At 37.5% G+C, this 23,041-nt stretch overlaps 1 protein-coding gene across 3 annotated transcripts in view; it reads left to right on the plus strand.

Annotated features, from left to right (window-relative positions):
• Nucleotides 1-23,041, plus strand: part of SH3RF2 (SH3 domain containing ring finger 2) — a 93,254-nt gene that overhangs the window by 64,506 nt on the left and 5,707 nt on the right. For all 3 annotated transcript variants that reach the window (XM_026687948.2, XM_087955397.1, XM_026687939.2), the window contains exons 6-8: nucleotides 12,125-12,219; nucleotides 13,173-13,343; nucleotides 21,302-21,519. In XM_026687948.2, coding sequence (XP_026543733.1) covers nucleotides 12,125-12,219; nucleotides 13,173-13,343; nucleotides 21,302-21,519 — 484 coding nt within the window. The remainder of the gene's footprint in view (nucleotides 1-12,124; nucleotides 12,220-13,172; nucleotides 13,344-21,301; nucleotides 21,520-23,041) is intronic.

Raw genomic sequence — 23,041 nt, forward strand, 5'->3', positions numbered from 1 at the left:
AACTCGGGACACTACCGCAGTGGCGGCTTTGCCTGCGTTTCAGAGGCTTCGATGTTGGGAGAGGCAGCGAGGGGTGGAAAAGGGGAGAGCTGTGCATGGCTCCATCTCCCTTTCCTTTCCTGCTTGCACGTGGGCGGGGGAGGGGAGGAAAGAGAGAGAGCCGGGAGCAATTCAAAGCTAGAGAACTAATGGGGAAGAGCTGACAGCGGGCGCTGGGGGAGAGGACTGCTGTTGCTGCCGCCAGCGGGTATAGGAGCTAGTTGGCATGTGCATCTCAGGGGCCTGACTCCGGGGTCCCTCGGAGAGCCGGGAGGCGCAAGAACTGCGTGGCCCAGATTAATTGCTTTTGGGGGCCATTTCTTCTGCGGCCCACCAAAATTTTTCCACGGCCCACCAGTTGGCGACCGCTGCCCTAGACTACAGCATGCCAGGTTCCCCTATCCTCCACGGTGACCTGGAGTTTGCCCAAACAAAAATTGGATTGAGATAATTGGGTTAAAAAACTTGGTATTGATTAGGAGAAGGAGGAGAAATCTTCAAACTAAAATTGAATCCGTAGAAGAAATTATTATCGCTATTTTTTATGGACAACAGGAAAATACTATTTATGGTTCACACAAAGCTTACCAAAAAAACAATATTCAATAGTCAAATATAGGATGAAATTAGAGGTTCTTTCATATCTATGCCAGAGTGGGTGAAATGAGATATGGAATTTGAGAACCCAAGAAAAAGCAGATCCTGCTCCAAAATTATTCATCCTTAAATTATGCCTATTAATTTGTCTATAGATATTCTTAGTCATCCAGGTCATGGTTGTCCCAAAGGTGCTTTTTCAAAAGGCAACTGGACTTTGTTCTTCCTTGGAGATATTTCACTTCTCACCCAAGAAGCTTCTTCAGGGAAGAAGCAGTGACACAGTGAAGAAGCTTCTTGGATGAGAAGCGAAACATCTTCAAGTAAAAAACTAAGTTCAGTTGCCTTTTGAAAAAGCACCTTTGGGACATTAATTAATCAATATGTGAAATCACTCTTGTTCTCTCAATTTAAAAATTGAATATACAATAAAGTTGTGGTATCTACTGTGAAATAATATGGTCAATGGGTGTTTTATCTTTCATTTTATTTAAAATTAAGTCACTACCAAGACAGTTATGAAGTTACTATTGATGACTCATTGTTCTTCCCGGTTGTGAAAATTGTTCTCTCGAATTCCTCCAGGAAATAAAGTCATTTTCATTTCATTTCTAGAGACACTGAACAGAAGAATCGGTTATTATGTGGGTTTGCCTTTGGCATAATTAATTAAAAGAAAAACAAAGGAAGAGAGTACAGTTGCCATCCATTTTGTCTCATCCAGTTTGTTACAAACAGACACAATATCACAACTTTGAAATATTGGTCTATGAAAGAAGATCTGTGAACATCTATTCTAATTTTTACTCTATGGCATTATTAAGAAATGAATTTATATTTATTGAAGAATATGTAGGTATCTTTATTCAAGCAGGTATTTCTTTTATCATTTTTTTTAAATTCTGAAACAGTATTTTGCCATTATCCAAAAATGAATATCTAAGGTGATGGAGCATAGCCAATGAAATAAAACAGTGACTGTGCTAGATTGATTCTTCTGGGACTCTTAAGCTTGAGTAACTTAAATTCATAGTTTTTTGCCAATGTTCAGTGAGAAAGCAGATTTAAAAAAGGAAACCTCTGACAGTTTAATGAGCATTAACATTTTACAGATTCCCCTAAACTACTCCAAAGTAGAGAAAGATATGCTGAAATTTCAGCCCCAGTTGTGCCGTGGCAGTTCTAACTATCAGGCCTCCTGTGTCTTATGGCTATTGACTATTGAAAAAAAGTCTACTGCATAAACCAGAGGATTACAGTATACTAAGCCAAACCAAGCATATAAATCTTTCCATTGCTGCTCCTGTTATTTTTGCCCATTCTGAATAGGAGTTTATTTCACTCTTATCAAAATAATATAATAATAAGAATAATTAATTAAACCCTGAAATGCTTCCTGAAAAATACAAAGACGTAGAAACTTGATATTTCCCCCTACTCTCATGCCAACTTCTTTTGAATATATGGAAGAAGACCTGAATTCTATAGACTGGAAGACTAAACATTCTGCACAATTTAAATATTCCTAAAAGTATGGTAGCCCTTGACTTACAAGAGTTTGTTCAGTGACTGCTTGAAGTTACAACGGCACTGAAAAAAGTGACTTATGACCATTTTTCACACTTACAACTGTTGCAGCATCCCCATGATCACATGATCAAAATTCAGAAGCTTGGCAACTGACTCATATATATGACGGATGCAGTGTCCCAGGGTTATGTGATCACCATTTGTGACCTTCTGATCAGCAAAGTCAATGGGAAAGCCAGATTCACTTAACAACTGGGTTACTAATTTAACAACTGCAGTGATTCACTTAACAACCGTGGCAAGAAAGGTTGTAAAATGGGGGCAAAACCCACTTAATGAATGTCTCACTTAGCAAGATAAATGTTGGGCTCAATTGCAATTGGTGTCAATTGCATCAAGGACTACCGGTATTGTATTCTTTGCAAAGTGGATCTAACATTTCACTTTCCTGTTCTTTAATGCAAAATGCAGACCAGGCTGCCTTATCTTTCCCTGCTGTGAATTCAAATTCAGTACAAAATGCGATTCATGATGATGCTTTTTTTTTACTTCAGCCAAGCAGTATTAGAGTAGTATGGAATTTGGGGTTGAATAATAAATTCATCAACAAAAGGATGAAGGTGCTTTGCATTTCTTCTTTGAGGAAATGAGTCAAAGTATTGAAAATGGAAAGAAGAAAGAAAGAACATATGTTAGACAATAGCCTTGGCATCCAAACTAAATTCCACTATAATTATTTCCCATTGCCACCGGCAGCATCAATTTTACCCCCTTTGCTAATCAGAAATTCCTCAGTAAACTCCTATACACACATGCCCGTGTTTCTGAAAATAATTCTGCTAGTGCAACATCGATCCCATGTTCTCCTTCATTCCAGCAATAGGAAGCATTAAATTAATATATCTACAAGTACCTCTAATATTAACTACAGAACCTCATGTATAATTCTGTCTTCAAGCATCGTAATTGCCATTCTGGCACTGAGTTATTTGAGCATTGAAAACATTCATACTGTAGTCCTTAGTTTGCTGCTAGCTACAATTATGCATAGGTAGTAATAAAATCTCACTAGAATGAACGGAAACAGGTGAGTTCAATTGGTCATGTATTATTTTGGGTACCTCTTTTTTTTTTTAAAAAAAAAAGGTCTGCTTCTTTATTTTTCTCTTTCATGAAGTTCTTATATGAGTTCCATTATGTTTTTTGAGTTTTAAAAAATTGATGGCTGCGGAAGGGCATATTCACAGATTATGCCAAAACATATTTTATGACAGTGGGAATGGTTTATTCACATGAGCGATGAAAACGGGCTCCCAAGCTCCATTTTCAGCTTCAATGGCTTCCTGCAACCCTCTTCCAGCGAAAACAGAGCTCGGGAGGGCTGCCCACGGTCCTCCCGAGCTGTTTTCACTGGCAGAGGACTGCGGGCCAGTCCTTCACTGTTTCCAGGGCAGCCCCGCAGGCCAGATCTCAGGCCTTGAATTTGATGCCCCTGGTTTAGACTATGGTTGTCCAAACGTTTGGCTTGCTTGAGCTGCATTGAGTGAAGAGAAATTGTCTTGGGCTGCATAAATAATATAACTGATGCATATAAATCACAAAATAATGTTAAACGTTTACAAACTTGTAGGACCATATGACTAGCTGTCCAGAGCTACATGCAGCCTGCGAGCCACAAGTTGGACACCTCTGCTGGATGTCACTATATATTGTTTTTGCATTGCATAAAACTAGGACTGGAAACTTTATGATTCATGTGTTTATGTAGTCAAACATTCCTTCTTTCTCAGACTTTAGAACACCTGGCTAACTTCAAACCGCTTGTGTTATGCTTAAGTAAAAAAAAAAGTCTTCTCTGTCAAGATGACAATTTGAATGCCTTGCAAAAGGGACTGCTAGAAAGAGGAAAAAACATCATATCATTAGCAAATTCTCTCTTGTGTTACTGTGGACAGAAGGGGTGGGTTTGCAATTACAAACCTGTGCAAAAATGCAATGGGGCTGGACAGCCAGGATCATTGCTGACTGATCAATTTGGGGACCTTGAGCTCTCAATCATTTGATGGAGGATAGGTTCCTCAGTGTTTGGCACATGTATGTTGTGGTCATTTATATCACCTACCTATTTATATTTCCTACCTAGTGCAGGATGTGTGAAACAACAGTATGCATGTCAAGATAAGAAAAATTCTACAGCTATCATAAAACTAATCTAATTACATTTTCTCTGTATTGGTAAGATTTTTGTACCATTGCAAAATGCTTATCTGAAAAAGTCTTTTCTCACAGTGACTTTCGTAATAATTTAAGTGAGTTTTACAGATTGCACAAGGCAATATAGAATAGAATTCTTTATTGGCCAAGTGTGGCTGGACACACAAGGAATTTGTCTTGGTGCAAACACTCTCAGTATACATAAAAGAAAAGATACATTCATCAAGAGTCAAGAATCATAAGGTACAACACTTAATGATAGTCATAGGGTACAATAAGCAATCAAATCATACTAGGAAACAGTCAATATAAACCGTAAGGATACAAGCAACAAAGTTACAGTCCTACAATCACAAGTGGGAGGGGATGGTTGATAAGGAGTGATGAGAAGATTAATAGTAATAGTAGTGCAGACTTTGTAATAGTTGAACAGTGTTGAGGGAAATCTTTGTTTCGCAGAGTGATGGCTTTTGGGGAAAAACTGTTCTTGTGTCTAGTTGTTCTGGTGTGCAATGCTCTATAGCATCATTTTGAGGGAAGGAGTTGAAACAGTTTATGTCTGGGATGTGAGGGGTCTATAAATATTTCCACAGCCTTCTTTTTGACTCGTGCAGTATACAGGTCCTCGATTGAAGGCAGGTTGGTAGTAATTGTTTTTTCTGCAGTCCTAATTATCCTCTGAAGTCTGTGTCTGTCCTGTTGGGTTGCAGAACCAAACCAGAGAGTTATAGAGGTGCAGATGATAGACTCAATAATTCCTCTGTAGAATATGATATAAATAGTGACTAATCGGCTATCTCTTATAATTCATGCACCTTAAGAAGTCACCTCCCAAAACAATAAAAAGCTGTTTACTTTACTTTTATCCATGTAACTCATTGAGTCCATTCTGAACTAATCTATCCATATGAATACAAGGTTTTTCTCTAGGGTCTTCCTAGAATTTGGCTTGCAATCACAATAAATAATTTGGCTTGGGACTTGCACACTTCAGTCACATCAGAAAGGAATCAGATTGGAGGAGTTTGATCTAGGCTGTGTCCAGATTCCTGCAGTCATTGCAAATAGAAAGTAAAGCAAAATTTGCTCTTGTACATATAAAAGAAATTCCTGGATATACTTTATATGCATTACTAGTCCCATCTAACCAGTTTTCCTAGTTTGTGTTAATTTTCCTAGTTATCCTAGTTTCCTAGTCAGTTCCAATAAGTTTTACACAATTGGAAGAGCAGCAAGAAACAAGAAATATGACATTTTGTGTATAGTGAACAGATACAAAATGAATGACAGCCATCTGGACAATGCCTCCTGTAATATTCCAGCCTTTAATTCTCCAGAAAAATTAGTTTTGTATTATCAAGGTTCAAAGAGAAAGTTCCTGTGATAATTATTTTAACATGGAAAAATGTCTGCCTCTTTGCCATCAATACCTAAACTCCTTCTAGTAGTGCAGGTATATCCAAATTTCTATTACATAATGGGTAAACTTTACAAAGAAGCAGTCAAAGAATATGTGGCAAAGAAGGATTGTCTTTCCTTTTAGCCGTTGTACAGTTGAAAGCACACTAAACAGTTAAGAATTTAAGATAATAGATGTGGGGGAATTTACTTGCCTTATCCCCTGTCAATTATAAGATGCATTACAAAGGAAACAAGTGTGGACTGCTAGAGCAGTGTGGGCTAGCTTGCCAAACCAAACAGTGTTAGGATTCTGTTCTTGACACAAGGGTGGTAAGGGAGGTGGAAATCTGTAAGAGATGGAGAAAGGGAGGACAGCTGGAGTTGTTTTTCTATCATCTTGGTCACAGTAACTATCACTGTCTGGGACCTCCTATGAAAGTGCTCATTAATTTCAAGCTAGGAGGAGAAAGACAAAACAAGAAAAACAGGGCCTTTAGTTTTTGATGAAAAGAATGTGTTGGCAAAGAATGTATATCCTCAACAAGAGGCAGTCTTCTAGGAGATTCCAGCTGGAATCCTTCCTTCCTTCCTTCCTTCCTTCCTTCCTTCCTTCCTTCCTTCCTTCCTTCCTTCCTTCCTTCCTATAAGGAATTTAACTCTTAGTTGTCCTAGCCAACATGATCTAAGACAGGGGTCGCCAACCTTTTGGACCTCAGGGACCACCAAACTCATGATTTTAAATCCCAGGGATTTAACCAGTTCTGTGGGCATGGCCTAATTTGTGGGTGTGGCTTGGTGGTCATGTGACTGGCTGGGCATGGCTTGTATGTAAATATTATAAATATTTATATAAATATTGAATTTTTTATCAAAAAAGAGCAACTTTTACCCAAAATCAGGCAAAGCAGGCAGGCAGATTGAGTTGCTCACAGAATCACATATTCATTCAGAGATCTATCTATCTGCCATCGGCTAGCTCAGTCTGTCACATAAAATTTGCTTGCAAGCAAACTCATGAAATTTGCTTGCAAGCAAACTCATGAAATTTGCTAGCAAGCAAACTCACAAAATTAACTCACAACACACCATGTATGTAAATATTGATTTTTTTTATTTTAACTAAAGAGCAACTTTTACCCAAAATCAGGCAGAGCAGGCAGGCAGATTGAGTTGCTCACAGAATCACAGATTCATTCAGAGATCTATCTATCTGCCACTGGCTAGCTCAGTCTGTCACATAAAATTTGCTTGCCATGAGTCTGCACTGAATAATAGAACTTCAGTCCTAAGGGAGATTCGGTTGTGCTTAAAAGCAGAGCCGAAGATCTAAAGACTAGCTAGAAAGCAAGAAATCCAACCATTTCCTGCTTCCTAGCTAATCTAAATATCCGGGCACAGCAGAATAGCTGATGGTCAGGGGAAAAAAAAAGAAAAATAGCAATTTAGCAGGCAAGTTTGCCAGGTAAGGAGTGAGTAGGCAGGGAGGGTTGCCGCGGGCCATGTGGGCAGCACAGCCTTGTGTTCCTGCGCGGTCTGTATTAATTGCTTTGGGGGTGCTCTTGGGGTGACATTTCTCTGCGGCCCACCAAAATTTTCTTCAGGCCCATCAGTGGGCCGTGGCCCACCGATTGGCGACCGCTGATCTAAGGTGAGAGATGCTGTGACTTGCACCTCATCTAGAACAGCCGGAAAAGCCTTTTTTTTTGAGGGGGGGTACTCAAATGTTCCTCTTCCCAAACAGTTGCCAAAAATATTGAGCTGGATTTTACTGATTAAAATTCCTAAATCTCTTTCCTAAAATTGACCCTGGCCCCATCCATTGTAGAGTTCAGCTTTTGGTATGCTACACCAAGCCTGATGAAGCTAGCGAATCAATGTAAATTGTACATTCTTGATCTAAAAGCCACCACCCTTGATGTAAATACTTAGCTTTCCTTCTTCCTCATAACGCCAACTTAGAATTTTTTTATTTTTTTATTTTTATTTATTTATAAAATTTATTGGTCACCCATGTTACCATAGGGTAACTCTGGGAAGCTTACAGTTACATATATAGTTAAAACGTTAAAAGTTAAAATCAGTCATTAAAATCGAGGAGACATGGGGAGGGCAGGGGCAAAGGGGAGGTAGGATTTGTTATCACTAAATCAACCACCTCCATTGTGCTGTTCCCAGAGGTGGGTTTCAAACATTTTATCAACCGGTTCTGTGCCCAGTTGCTGGGTGGGAGTGGCCATTGTCTAGTTGGCCTCCTGCGCCACAGGGGGCTGTTTGTCACCCTCCCCGGGCTCCGAAGGCTTTCTTCGAGCCTCCGGGAGGGTGAAAACTGCCTCCACAGGGTCCAGAGGCTCCGGCCTTCCAGAGCCTCCAGGAGACCCATTTTTCACCCTCACCTAGCCTCTGCGCTGGACCTGAACTTACCTGGCATCCAAAATGGGTGTATGGGGACTCCTGGGAGGGGCGATGTGGAATGGGCTGGGCCAGCAGGGTTGGGATTTGCCCGTTCACTGAACCAGCCATAAAATTAACTACTGGTTTGCCCAAACCAGGGCGAACGGTAGCAGCCCACCCCTGGCTGTTCCCACACAGGGCCCACATGCCAGTTTGGCACAGCCACATCTTTACGCCCTTACAAAAAGATAGGAAGTTGGGCCACATCAGATTATTGATTTGTAAAAATGATTGAATTGCCCTATATTGTACTCAGAATAGAACTACTTATAAATGATCTAGATTATGAAAATTTAGTATCTATCTACCTGCTCATCTTTCATCCAACTCTGAGTGACTCCCAGTAAATGGTTTTGCAACATCAGATAACTAACATCAGGATCTTTGTTCATGACAGCTAGCAAACACTCAGCAAGACAAAAGGATTGTGTCGCATTGCAATTATATTTTCAGTTTCCTATTTAAAAAGTAGTCGTCACTTTCTGAATTCTGGTAGTTTATTTTTCCAACCAAGAATAACTTTATTATTTGAAAGAATCAAATTGTACAATCCAAACTTTTTCCTTTCTCTTTTCTATAATATTTTGCACAGAAGAAAAGACAGGAATTGATAGAATTTAGATTATAAACTCCTTGAAAAATCTTAACAATTTTGAAATTAGAGGTTATTATCAAAGAACCCTTTAATAGCAAGGGACATTGCATTTCATTTCCAGTGAATGAATGAATGAATGAATGAATGAATGAATGAATGAATGAATGAATGAATGAATGCAATTTCATTCATGTTAAATTCATGCAGTAGCAAACAACAGTTGGGGCATTTAATTCAGATTGATACTATTACAATGGAATAGAAGGTTGAAGTACACATATCCTGGGAAAAACAAAAACGATTTTTCCAGTTGAATGGCCCCAAGCGGTTATTTGTCCTATGCCTATAGCAACACCATGTTCAGTGCAAAATGAATCATAGAACTACTTTAAGCATAGGAAATTAGTGATAGATTTACTATGCACAATACCCAAAATAAAGAAATTTAAAAACCCATCATCAGAAGGCCCACTTAGTTGGCTTGAAATTTAAAAGGATTAACTAAATTCATGGAGAAGAGGCCTCTCAACAGCTAACAATTCAGGGTTCTTACATTTAACATTAGCTATTAGACCCATGCAGACATTTTAATGAGATTATGCAGCTGTTTTCAGAAGTGCTGCCAACCCTCCCCATCTCATGCTGCACTCTTGTGTTCATATTGCCAGTATATAATGTGCCAGAATTTTTCCATCTGTTCATGTGATATATGTGCTTTCCGGAAGCAGCCAGGATAATAGCAAAGGCTACATGGTTGTTGCCACTAGAAGCAACTGCCAGTTTACAGAAAGGGAAACCAAAGAGCTGCATCAGGAAGCTGCTATAGACAATGCCCAGCAGGTAATTAGGCATCTTTGACACAAGGTCATATTTTCCTTTGTACAAGAGAAAGAGAATGTCTATGACAACCCCAAAAGTATACTGAATATTCTGTAAGACTTATTCACGTTCAAAGTCAGACAAACTGTCCAGTGACAGAAACACACAAACAGGTCCATCCTGACAAGTAGTTGTAGAAATTCTATTTAACCAATTCATTTCTCTATAACACACACACACACACACACACACACATATATATACCACTACCACCCCCATCCCCACAAAAGAGATAACAGTCAAGTCAAGCCAAGCTCTCCTCCTAAATTCCCTAAATTTCTAGACTGAACTGAATCAATGATTGAATAAAGTTTTGTATCTGGAAGTCCTGGTACCGTGAGAATGGAGAACACAATTTTACTGTAAATTAAACTCCCACTCTTTCTTTCTTTCTTTCTTTCTTCTTCTTCTTCTTCTTCTTCTTCTTCTTCTTCTTCTTCTTCTTCTTCTTCTTCTTCTTCTTCTTCTTCTTCTTCTTCTTCTTCTTCTTCTTCTTCTTCTTCTTCTTCTTCTTCTTCTTCTTCTTCTTCTTCTTCTTCTTCTTCTTCTTCTTCTGTTCATTTGTGTCCAATTCTTGAAGACTGCCTGGACAAGTGCCTGCAATTTTCTTGGCAAAGTTTCTCAGAAGTGGTTTGCCATTGTCTTCTTCCTACGGTTAAAAGAGAGTGACTGATCAGATTTACCCAGCCAGCCTTCATGTCTAAGGCAGGTCTAGAGTTCATGGTCTCTTGATTTCTAGTGTGGTCTTACAACTGAGTGTAAAACTGGCCCTCAAACTAAGCTTACTGTCTATCAATATGATTGCCTCTTGTAGCATATAAAAGTAGAACTCTCTGCTCTTATGAGCTTGCAAATTATAATACAGCATTCTGACCTGGTTTGCAAGCTGCAGTGAATCAATTATTCATCACAATTATCTAACCATGGTTTATTGAATATACCACAACTGATCAGCTCCACACAACTTGCTTAGCCAAAACCAAGCAGAAGAGCATGGATGCATTTGCAGAGCATGCTCAATTCTTAATGAGAGTTTACAAATCACAGTTGTTGCTACTTCTCGAAAGTAAAAATCACAGAACCCGAGAGGTGAGCCAATGAGCAATGCATATCTATATGTAACTGCTTTTATTTTTATTAGGGCAAAAGTTGGAAAAATTGCATGGTATTTTGTTCTTAAAAATGATAATGGCAGCAAGACTTCTATACCAGATGAAAACTACAATGAGCTGATGGAACTGGCTCGCAACTGGCTCGGAACTGGCTCGGATGGTTAAAGTGATGGCTCTGAAAGACATTGGCTAAATGTATAATACAGTTGGAAACTGCTTTTGGACTTTTTGCATGAAGCCAAAAAAACCCAAAATCATGACATATGGATTTGTGTATTCGTAATATTTATAGATTTTTTTTAAAAAAAATGGAGGTTACATTGTAATTGTAGAGCATGAGCTGAACTCAAGTTTTATTTGTGTCTGTTTTAAAAGAAGTCAAAATCAGAAGTCATTCTGATGTGTTTGTATTTTTGTTTTTATATTTTTTTTATTTTATTATATCTCTTTCTGCCAGTTCTATCCATTTTCTGCCTTCCTTTCTATTCTCTCTCTTCACTACTGGTTTTCTATGGGTTTTTTATTTTTTATTTTTAAAAACCTTAATAAATTTATATAAAACAATCAAAGCAGTTTTGGTGTGCCAGTAAATGAAGGATTATTTTTTTTAAAAAAAAATGCCTGCCAAAGTAAGCAAAGTTAAATTAAATGACCAGCCCAGTGTTTCTCCATCTTTGTCACTTAAATATGTCTTAAGACATCTTAAGATGTCTCTTTTGCACCTTTTTAAAAAGAAACTTTAAAATGGGGGAAGAAGCTAAGAAGTATGAGCTAGCGAGTTCCAGAAGTCCTTGGAGGTTCTGAGGTATGGCCTTGGGGGTCATTGCACATGATCCAAAAGTTGCCCACGGATATTAAATTAATATCTATCAAAAGATAGAACTAAAACACAGAGCCCGGTGAGATTCAGATAATTCCTAAACTGTAAACAAATATAGTTTATTCAACACAGAGAGGTTTATTCAATATATCGCAGTCACTGAAACTTATGCTTAATAATCACATAATCTCTAGTAACTTTTTGTACACTGAGCAGAGTAGATGAAGGATAGGAACCTGGAAGGATACCATATCTGAAGTCTTGCCAGGGAGATACATCTTTGGTGTGGCCTGCTTATTCTTCTTCAGTTCCAATCTGCAGAGGTGATAAAATGTTTGAAGTTTCCTGGAGACATCTGTCTATAACTTTTACCAGGGTGAATCAATTCTGTCAGCCACTTGTAGGACATTCCGTTTTACCTTCATGACACCCTGTGGAAGGAAACTAGAAGGGCTTTCATTTGAATATTATTATTATTTTTTACAGGTCAGCCCTTTCTGTTACACGGAATCTGAATCCATGGGGCATTCTACAGCCATTGTCAGTCTTCCTCACTTACAGCAGCATCTATCTTTGAATATGTACGTACATATAATCCTTATTAATTTCTTAAGGATAACATTTTTGTGTGGCCAGAAGGGGCTATTGCCTAGCAACTACAGCACATGGTCTGAAATTAAGGTTGGGCCAAAATGCCCAAAAGAGACAATACCAGAAGGAATTTAAAAAATAAACCCATGTGCTCTCTTTCCATAAATATGCCATACTATATTTTGTTAAAACTGAGGTAAACATCGTTCTAGAATTACTCTACCTTTATGCCTTAAATTAGCTTCCAAGCACCTGACATGAAATATAAAGCTTGCTGTCAGAAGAGATATATCTTTTTAATTTAAATGAAGAATCATTAGGAATAGCATGTGTATATTATGCCTTTTAAGCTACAGGATCCACAAAACCCTAACACTGTTTGCTGGAGCAGCTAATTACTGCAATGTCATGTGTCAAAGAAATACTGGGATTTGGATGACAGATCTAAAACCCAAAAGAGCTGATGCTGAATCTTAATATGTAATTTCCTGATGCTAATAAACAGTGCAATTATTCCACGTTCAAAGGAAGATGATCTTTTTGTGTGCAAGTGTATGGGTGTTTTAACTCCTTTTGTTCCAGACCGTGTTTTTCTTTCTCCAGTCTGGGATCCTAGCCCAAAGCTTAATCTTGGACTGAATACATCATGTCGATTACACCAACCCTCTTAGAAATGCCATACATATTGCTAGGTAGGGGGATCCCTTCGGCATTCTTTACAAGTTGTCTGCTCTTAAACCTGATACAATATTCACCAAAGCATTCCAAGTTGCATAACAGAAGCGTTACATAAAGAAACTTCAGTTGCACTGCTCTGGTTTAGCACAAGGCACAAGAGCAACTCCTGGTGTGGCCTGAAAGCAGAGTGTTGTGTCATATCCTCATTATATTGCATAAATGAAACTATTTTTTTTTTTAACCAGTGCTCCTTACATTTCAATAGGTCCGTCGCTTTGCACTCCTATACAGCTCACAGTCCAGATGAACTCAACCTGCAAAAAGGAGAAGGCGTTCGTGTTTTGGGGAAATATCGTGAAGGTTGGCTAAAAGGAATGTCTCTGATCACAGGAAAAGTTGGAGTCTTCCCCAGCAATTATGTTGCTCCATTTTTCAGGTTTGACCCATGCTATTTATAGATTGAGAGATGTAGTTGAAATTAGTAGAAATATCTGGAGAGGGATTCTTCCACAGCAGGGGGGGGGGGGGAAATGCCACTGTGGGGCTTGAATTAGTTTAGGATGAGTGAATAAGATTGGGTGGTAGTGTTGCCTACATACATTTAGCTCCTGATGACATGTAACCTTAATGCATCTGCCTGGGACTATTTTGGCCAAAAAGAAATAAAAATCAGTTTTGACTGCTAAGTTTCTTTTTTCTTTTTCCCCTTTCTGGATCTGGAAAATAGTTACATGTTGTAGCTCCTAATTATTATTAGTGTTTTCCCTTTTCTGCAGCATAAAAGCTGAACTATACAGTAGTACCTAAAAATAATATTTTGCAGCTACACGGGAGTGAACAAGTCAGTAAGGACTAGTATTTAGATAGTACAGGCATGCTGAGCTTGTATATGAAGGCCAGATACATAAATGTCTATTAAAAAATTGTATAAAACAATCACAGGTCAGTTGCTTGTATGATACTGAAATGCCACTCTAAAGCTTGGTGTTCTTGCTATCCAGGGTTCTCTTTCATTTTATTTTCAATGAATAGCTTATCATTGGTACTATAGATATAATTGCTTGTCCAAAGGGATTATTAAATCAAAGCTATGCATTTACTAATTGAAACAATACATTTGCTACCAAATGTTGCCATAGATCAGGGGTCTCAAACACAATTTACCTGGGGGCCGCTGGAGGCAGAGGCTGGGTGAGGCTGGGCCGCATAATATTATACTTTATATTATACTTTATATTATACACTAATATTATACTTTCATATCACGGTGGGGGCCACAGGATATCGTCCTGCGGGCCGCAATTGGCCCACGGGCCATGAGAATGAGACCTCTGCCATAGATCAACACAAGGCCACAGAAGGACTTGTTTGTTTTTGTTTGTTTGCAAGCAAATAAATAAGAATTGAAGTCTCTGGGTACCACCATGAGAAGCTGATCCAGGAAGAGGCATCCACAGTCAATGAAACTTTTTTTGCAGCATTTGCTATGCAGTGTGCTTCTGTGGGTGATTAAATAACCATCAAGAAACCTTTTAAATGAAAACCTTTTATAATACCTTGAAAATTAAAACATTTCTTTCTATGCCATGAATGAACAGATTAAATGCACGAAGGACTGCCATGGTTGAATAATGCTCAGCATGGATCTCAAGGCAATCCTAGGGATAGAAATGGCATTACAATTATTTCAGTCCAAAAGGTGAAATAGTAAATCACTATTATCTTCTGTAAGATTGCCAAGTTTTCAGAAGACCTGTAGAAGCTCCTACAAAGGCTTGGTTAACCTGCCCATTATTTACTCTTTCAAAACACGTATTTTTAAAATGAAGCATATTTATTGTTTAATTCATTCAGGGACATCTAAGCTAAATAACCAGAACACTCCGTAAGAACTATTATATTTATGGAAATGAACACACCACTTTTCCCCATGAAAAATGGACCTTGACTATCATCTCTTAACTATCTGTCCTATATTTTTTTTCAAAATCTTGTCTCCTAGAATCCCCAGTAGAAAGCAATGGGGATAAGGAATATTTTAAAAAGGTGAGGAAAAAATGGGGGGGGGGGTTGTTTAGAAAAAACAGTAAGGGGGAGGGGAGAAATAGCTTGTTTACATCCAAGCCTTGTTTATGATGTCCAAATTATAAAGAGTTAGTTACAAAAACTGGTCTATCAAGTCCTGTTAGCTACTTTGCTTACATAAGAGCTTTCATGCTCAGAGATAACTTATTTCTGTATTCTGTATTGTAAGCAACCTTGAATGTTGAAATAAGCAAAACGTTGAGGTATAAATTCAACAATAAATAAATAAAATATATCAGATCAAGCTGGACAAACTGTATGGGAATTATGTTGCCTTCGTGCTATAGCCTTCTGAGAGGTATAGCGTCTGGCTGTAAAAATGGTTGCTCAATTAATCAAAAAAAGATGTTGAGACTTTGGGAAAAGTTCAGAGAAGAGCAACTAAGATGATCAAAGGCCTGGAGATTGAACCATATGAAGAACGGCTGCAGGTTTTGGGGTCTGGCTAATCTAAAGAGAAGAAGAATTAGGAATGACATGATAGCAGTATTTCAGTATTTGAAGGGCTGCCACAAAGAAGAGGAGGTCAAATTAATCTCCAAAGCACCAGAGGGGCAGGACAAGAAATAATGGTTGGAAACCAATCAAAGAGAGAACCAGCCTGGAATTAAGGAGAAACTTCCTAACAGCGAGGACAATTAACCAGTGGAACAGCTTGCCACCAGAAATTGTGGGCACTCCATCGCTGGAGGTTTTTAAGAAGAGACTGGACATTCACTTGTCTGAGATTGTATAGGTTCTCCTGCTTGAGCAGGGAGCTGGACTAGAAGACCTCCAAAGTCCCTTCCAGCTCTATTCTATTCTAATTTTAATTAAATTGAATCTCAGTCCCATCTAGCACAGCACGAAATATGCCTCTAAACTACAGTATTTATTTCCTTGCTTACTCAGTTATATACTTACAGTATTTTATATCCTATATTGCTTGCTCTCTAAGGACTCCCAGTTGCTTACAAAATTGAACATAAAATCACTAAATAATTAAGTTCAAACATAACTACATAAGCGTACTAATGTCCATATGATGCAGTCATGCTTAGTTCCAGAAATCATAAACACTTAACAATAATTAAAAGCTTTGCAGGAAAGCTTGCCTTTCTGAGTTTCACCAGGGACAGGGCTATTAAGATCTCTGGAAGGAAGTTACTCCACAAGGCTGGAGCATAAATTGAAGCACACCAATTTTGTCTCAAACCCCCCTCCCCTCTAGTTTTACAGAGAGTGGGAATCAATATCTCAACTCGCAACGAACACACGATATCCCTTCACCCTGAATTAGCTGAAACAAAAATCAAAGGAAATTTAACCAACACAAAAGGTCTTATCTTTTAGGTTACTCTGAGTTAACGGACTCTAGCGGTGAGGCTAACTAGGAATATTAGAACTTCTATAAAACTGCATATTCCCCACCCTTTAGTCAGACTATTGAGACAATAAAAATGAATTTTCTACACAGTTTTATTTCACCAGAGAAAACTATTCTTACAATAGTTTGATAATTTAGAGATTTTTTTCATCTTTGGCAGTTCTGAAAAATTAACACTTGAGTTTTAGTTTATTGTTCCATATATTTTAGTTTATTGTTATTTTATATTGTTAGTTTATTGTTATATTGTTAGTTTATTGTTATTTTATATATTTTAGTTTATTGTTCCATATATTGTTCCATATATTGTTCCATATAGTTTATTGTTCCATATATTTTAGTTTATTGTTCCATATATTAAAGTTAGATGACAATATGTCTAAGGTCCTGTATAAAGCTGAAGCTACAGTTAAAAGCACGTGGAGATAAATTCCCTAATGCTCTAAATAGGTTCTGTTTTAATATGAAATCAGCTCAAAGCAGCCTCTCTCTTCTGGAAATAGAAAACGGCTAATATGGATATGCTTAGCAGGCCTGACTATTCAGTAAAAAGTGAGTTACTAAAGCAAACAAGAGTCACTTGGTTGAGATAGGTGGTCATACAAATTGAAACAATCAATGAAAATAAAATAATTCAAGGTAGTAAAGAAATATGTAGGAACATCAAGCGTTGGAGAGGTTTATTTTAATAGAATAAATAATTGTAAAACAGCGTTGGAAGGAAATTCCTTGCATTCTCCATTTATGCTACTATGAATTTTCGGTTTACTCATTCATTGATTTGCTTTCCAGTCTCAGCCTGTTCTTGAAAAGTATCCTCTTAATCATCATTAACTGAAAAATAAGATAATCTGCCAGTAATCACCTCTAACTGAAAAGCAAAATATAATGTTCTATTTAAGGATGAGTAAAACTGAGCTCATCTTTCCATAACTTTTTTGATGTTTTTTTCCTACATTTAGTGGAAAAAGCAAAATAGCTGAGCAAAATGTTGAAATATTCGAGATCTGAATTTGGGAATATTTTTCCCTGTCATTCTTTTAGAAATCAAAGCAATAATTTGTAAAAGAATGTGTGACCTTCCCAGCAATTTTGATAAACTGTGTGTTCAGTTTATGGATAAAAGCCAGTTCTGAGAAGTGTCAAGTTCTCACAATTTAGAGATTCTTAATCTTAATTTCAAGCATGTCTGGATTTCAACTCATAGATCCAAAGTTGATTATTTTGGGTTTTATCCAAAACAACTTCCAGACTTTCCCTTCCCTTCTTCCTTTGCAAATTTTTCCTTAATGATATCACTTGTCTATTTCCCTCCAAGATGAGATTTATAAACACAAACGCAAATGAACCAGTTGTAAAAAATAAAATAACATTAGAAATAGGTACAGGTTGAGAGCACAAAATGAAAACAAAATCTAACCTTAAATAAAATTTAGTGCCTAGTCTCTTTGATCAGAATGGAAAATAGTAGAAGAGAAATTACATAGTTGTTCATGGTGCATCTCAACCATATTATCTAGATAACAATTAAGTTTGAATGGATCTCTCAAGCCTCTATATTAATTTTCAGAGGACAATTTGTCATTCTTCAAAATGGTGTTTCTCGAGATAATTATGTTACATTTGGATAATTGAATAGTGTAATCCCTGAACATATGAATTGCAGGTAAACAGTGAAAAAAATGACAGGTTTGAGTCTGTGGTTTGAGATGTGGAATGCTCCTACAGCTACCTAACCAACCATGTTATTATTTTATGCATTTCTTCCCTTGTGTTTTATCATGTTAAATTGTTCAGTTTAAACTGGAAACACCAAGGCCACTTTGGGCCCAGAATTATGCTTGCTGATATACACTAAATTTCTTCTCAATAAGGAGAGCCAGTTATTCTTCATTTTTCAGGCACATTTTATTATAAGATGACCTCTAATTACACTCAGGCCCAATAAAGTGAACAATCCAACATAGATCCCAGGAGATTGGAAGCAGTTTTACAAAGTACCTTATCTATGAACACTAATATTATGCATCATCCTTTTGAAATAAGTTCATAATAAACTGACAACTTCAATATTGTGATGAATCATTGTCCCATGATTAAATCATATTTTTTTTCAAAGCAAAAGCTAGGCATGGGAATGTTATCAGAATGGATTACAAGGTAGTTGTTTTTCCCCCCTCTTTTCCCTTAGAAGAAGCACAAATGCTGCTGTTTAAAGTTCACAGCAAATCAGGACCACTTAGGTTACTAAAGCAATTCTGCTCACGCAGAAATTGCTGGCAGTCTCAACAATTTAACAAATGTAAGAACTCTGTGACCTTGTTGGCCTCGTTGGGAAAAACATGAGCAAAGAAACAATCAGATTTGCACTGCAAAAAATTTGGAAGGAAAAAGTAGGAAACAAAATAATTGATTGATTTTTATCTTTCAAGATCACTGCTTCCTCAGTGCTTCATCATCAAGCTTTTTAAAAAATAAGCAGTAGACACAACTGTTTTGTTTTTGCCAATTGGGCATCAGAGGTACAGTAGTGCTGGCTATTGGTGGGGGGGAGGTGTTTAACCTTAAAATGTAAATAATGAAAAATTATTATTTAAGAATCAGGCCCAAATTGTTCATCCCTAATGCTTTTTAACCCCCCTTGAAACCAATGCTTGCTTACTGTAGCTTGAAATCTAGTTTGTCAAAGCTCCCATTTGGGGTTACAATAAAGAATCAAATACCAAATTGCATTAGACTAGCCACAGCCTTTATAATGTACAACTGAAGATCAACTGAACCTTGCTTACAGAAGATCAACTGAAGCTTTCCATATTCAAGTGATGTGTTTGTCCCTTCTGAAGCTGTGTTCAAGCATAATTAAACTGCCTCAGGCCTTGTGTAAAGGTTCTGATATAAGTAGGTAGTATTTCCTGTAACTGTTTAAAATTAGCTAGCTGAGCTGCTCTTCAGTTCTACCCACTGCCTGAATATAAATAGTTCTTCTTCCAGAGGGGTCTCCTTTTCAGTTATTAGCATATGTTCTGCTTGTGGGCCTCTAGAAACGTTTATTGTTCCTACGACTATTAGAAAAGTCAGTCTGTTTGGGTCAGTGATGATCCATTCTCACAACCAGGCAAGATTCTGACTAATATCCTGTTTGCGCCTCTTTGTCTCTTGTTTCTGGCATGTTTGAAACATCCCTGTCCTTATAAGTTTTGCCTTAGGGACAATGTCCTCATGAAAATTGTGACTTATGCTGAAGAACAATTCTAGACATGGTGATTTCACAAGCTCATTCTCCCTGACCATTTATTAACTCTTCCAAAGCTTACCACTCCCAGTCACCAAATAGGTCCTTTTTTATGGAAAACTGCTGCAGCTGAAAGGTCCATCTCATGCACTTTTGAAATCTGTTTTTGTGTACTGAAAAAAAAATCAATTTATAAGCTTTTCTTGTTATATTTTTTCCCTCCACTGATATTTTAATTTCTGAGTGATTTACTTGGGTAATAGATTATTTTGGTAATTCTGAATCATTACATAAATTGTTCATCCAGTCATTACCCATCTCCCACATTTTATTTTACAGGTATTTACTTGCTTGTCTTCAAGTAAATACCTACAGCCTTATAAAGCAGAACTACAGATACCAGTCCCATTACCCATTTCCACCCAATCTAGTAGACAACTTTCTTTTAATTGTATAAGTTCATAGTGGGAAAAATAAATTCTACAAGTAATTGCAGATCTTTGGTGAACAGAATAGCAGCTGGCTTACAGGCTAAACAAAGGAAGAAACATTTGTATGAGGCAGTAGAGCAATAGTAGACTAAAGCCAAAAGCTAAAAAGAAAAACACCTTAAAATATGATTAATTCAAATTAGCAGACTCGTCAGTCACAGAAGCATGCAAGCATTCTCATCATTATTATTGAATAATAATATGAATGTGTTTAACCTGCTAAAGGATTTATGTGGTTAATATTTATCAAAGTAGTAACTGCCTGAGTGGATACGCCTGAATAGAACTGCATATTTCTGAATCTGATTTGTGCAAAATGTCTTGAATTTGAACATTTCTTACATTTGAAACAGGCTACTTTAGTCTCTTAAGAAGTGATCCAATCTTATGTTGATGACAATTCTCAGTCATTCAGGTAGAGTGGTCTGGAAGTTGAGTCATGGCAACTGAACTTCTTGTTGGTTCAAAATATTTCAGTGCTTATCCAAGTCGCTTCTTCAGATTGAGCAAATTGGTTAGAGGGACCCAATAGATGTCCTCCAAGGAGATCATCTAATCTGGATGGGCTTATTAGGTGAGTAGGCAGAGCAATGTTATGATATAAATGTTCCAACCCCTAAATCCTTTACCTTATTAAGCCTATCCAGATTAGGTAAGAAATTGAACCGCTCTGGAGCACATATTGCCATGTCATCAACTTCCAGTTGATCCAACCTTATCTTACTAAACTCTTCATAAAATAATCAAAACATTACTAGTAAAGTCAGAACAAAATGGCCCACTTTCTGTGAAAGTCAGAAGTTTCACATGCCATAGCAATTCAAATATTCATAGCTGGGTAGAAGTAGTAATAATAGGCACGAACTATTTATCATTAAAAGATGGCTGATCATGTTTTAATCTGCTTTGTGGAAATGAAGAACCTGCAAAATTAACATTACAATTCTCAATGTCTGGAAGAGTGATGGGTGGGAAAATCTGGTGTTTATTTCTTTAAAAAAAAGCTTAAATGCAAGATTAAAATAATCTGCAAAGGTATTTTGGTTCAGAATGTACAAACGTTTGCTGATGTGGGCTGATCTGCATTTTCTAATAAAAAGTAAAAATAAAATTCCTAAATCTGAATTGTAACATATGTTTTCTATATAAATAACCTGAAAAATATCTGCTTACTAATGAACCATCTCTCTCCCTCTTCTTTTGCTATCCCAAACAAACAGAAAATCCTCCGGCTTCTCTGATTCAAAGATACCCTCCCTTTATGCAACTTGGACATTATCCACTTCCTCACTTTCATCCCAGGGAAGCATCTCAGGGAACCGTCCAGGACAAAGCAGACCTTTGAAATCTCTGGGTTCACCTGTGAGGAATCTCTCTTTGCCCAGCGCTTCAGGGCACACAGTATCACTGAGAAGAGGACGGGGTAGCAATAAGAAGAGTAAGTCCTAACATGAGAAACAAACAAATGGACCTGCTCCCTAAAGGCAGAGATATGACTAGAAATCTTTAATTATACATTAAAGCACAGGATGGGTGTAGTAAACATAATAAGCTGGATTAGAAGTCTGCCCTACCGAAGACAAGGATGTATTTATACAGTGCCTGGAAAACCTGGAAAGTGTAGGAGGGTCAAATGTTTAGACACTCTGTGCCGGATAAATTTTTATGAGGGGAGAAATCAAGTTAAAATTCTATGTCTCCCTGCTATGTTCCGGGTCTTTGTTTAGAGACTGAAGGGATAAAATAAGAAGCGTTGGCAGCCACTTTAAAAATATGATGCTATGAAGTTCTTGGAAACTGAACAGGGTCAGTGTTCACTCTGGAACAATATTTATGTAGAATTACTATAGAATTATATTGGCAGAAAATAATCTAGGCACAAAAAATGAGTTTGGAGGAAAATAGTAACTATTATTAGGCATCATAATTGAACATGGTATTTTACAGACCATTATACGCATTTGTTTTAGAACAAATGAAATGCTTAGCAGAATCCATTTGGTTCAGTCTTCGGATTAAATGCACAAAGGGTATGAATGAGACTTACTAAAAACTCCTTTCTATATGCTTGTTTCTATTTGGGAATTGGTGGGTTATTCAGGGGCCTTTGTATCAGTATCTGAACAGTAAATACTTTCTTCTGCCTTCTTTATTCCTAATGCTTTGGGCATTTGTTTTTCATTTGGGCATTCTAAGGAAAAATTGGTAGAGTCATAAGGAAACATCAAGGTTGGAGCCTTTGAATAGGTCACAATTTTTCTACATTCTGCCACAGAGCAGCATAGTATAGGTGATACTTAGTTGCTCCCAATAGCTCTTTTATTTAATCATTCTGCTGCAGCCATTGCAAAGTAAGACAAATGACAATACAAAAAGGAAAACAAGGCAAATAAAAACTACAAGTGATGAAACCAAAGTGGTTTCTACAAATAAAAGAAATGAAATGAGTAATGAAGTGAAGCAAATTCCATGGTCCCATTTACAAAATACATAGTTAGAAAAACATATCTGTGCTTCAATCATTAAAAAAAATCCTTAGTGAGAGAAGAAAGATAAATACAACTTTAATTGGATGAATATATGCAAGCTCCAAAGCACCTACTGAGTATTTATTTCAGTTGAAACCTTACACAAAATCCCTGCCAAAGCCTGCGTTTGAGTAGGTATTTAAAAAGAGGAAAGTAATATACAGCCATGTCTTCCTCTCTGTCAGACTATTGTTCATCTTAGTCCAGTGCTGTCTCCTCTGACTTGTTAAGGTTCCCAGTAAATATTTTTCATGTAAAGTCCAACCTTTCCAGTTCTGTGGACTGGCAGCAGTGGCAGCAGTGAGGGAGGAGAGGAAGTGGTTTTGCATGTGTGTGTGTGTGCTGCTTGCACAAATGTAGCTTCATGCATTTCTTGCCCGTCCCTTGCACATTCTGGTTCCCAAGGGGCTGTGGATCGGTACTGAGCCACAG

Source organism: Notechis scutatus, chromosome 2 (genome assembly GCF_049901735.1).
Source record: "Notechis scutatus isolate UNSWTSFEM ecotype Mainland chromosome 2, rNotScu1.2, whole genome shotgun sequence".
Taxonomy (NCBI): Eukaryota; Metazoa; Chordata; class Lepidosauria; order Squamata; family Elapidae; genus Notechis; species Notechis scutatus.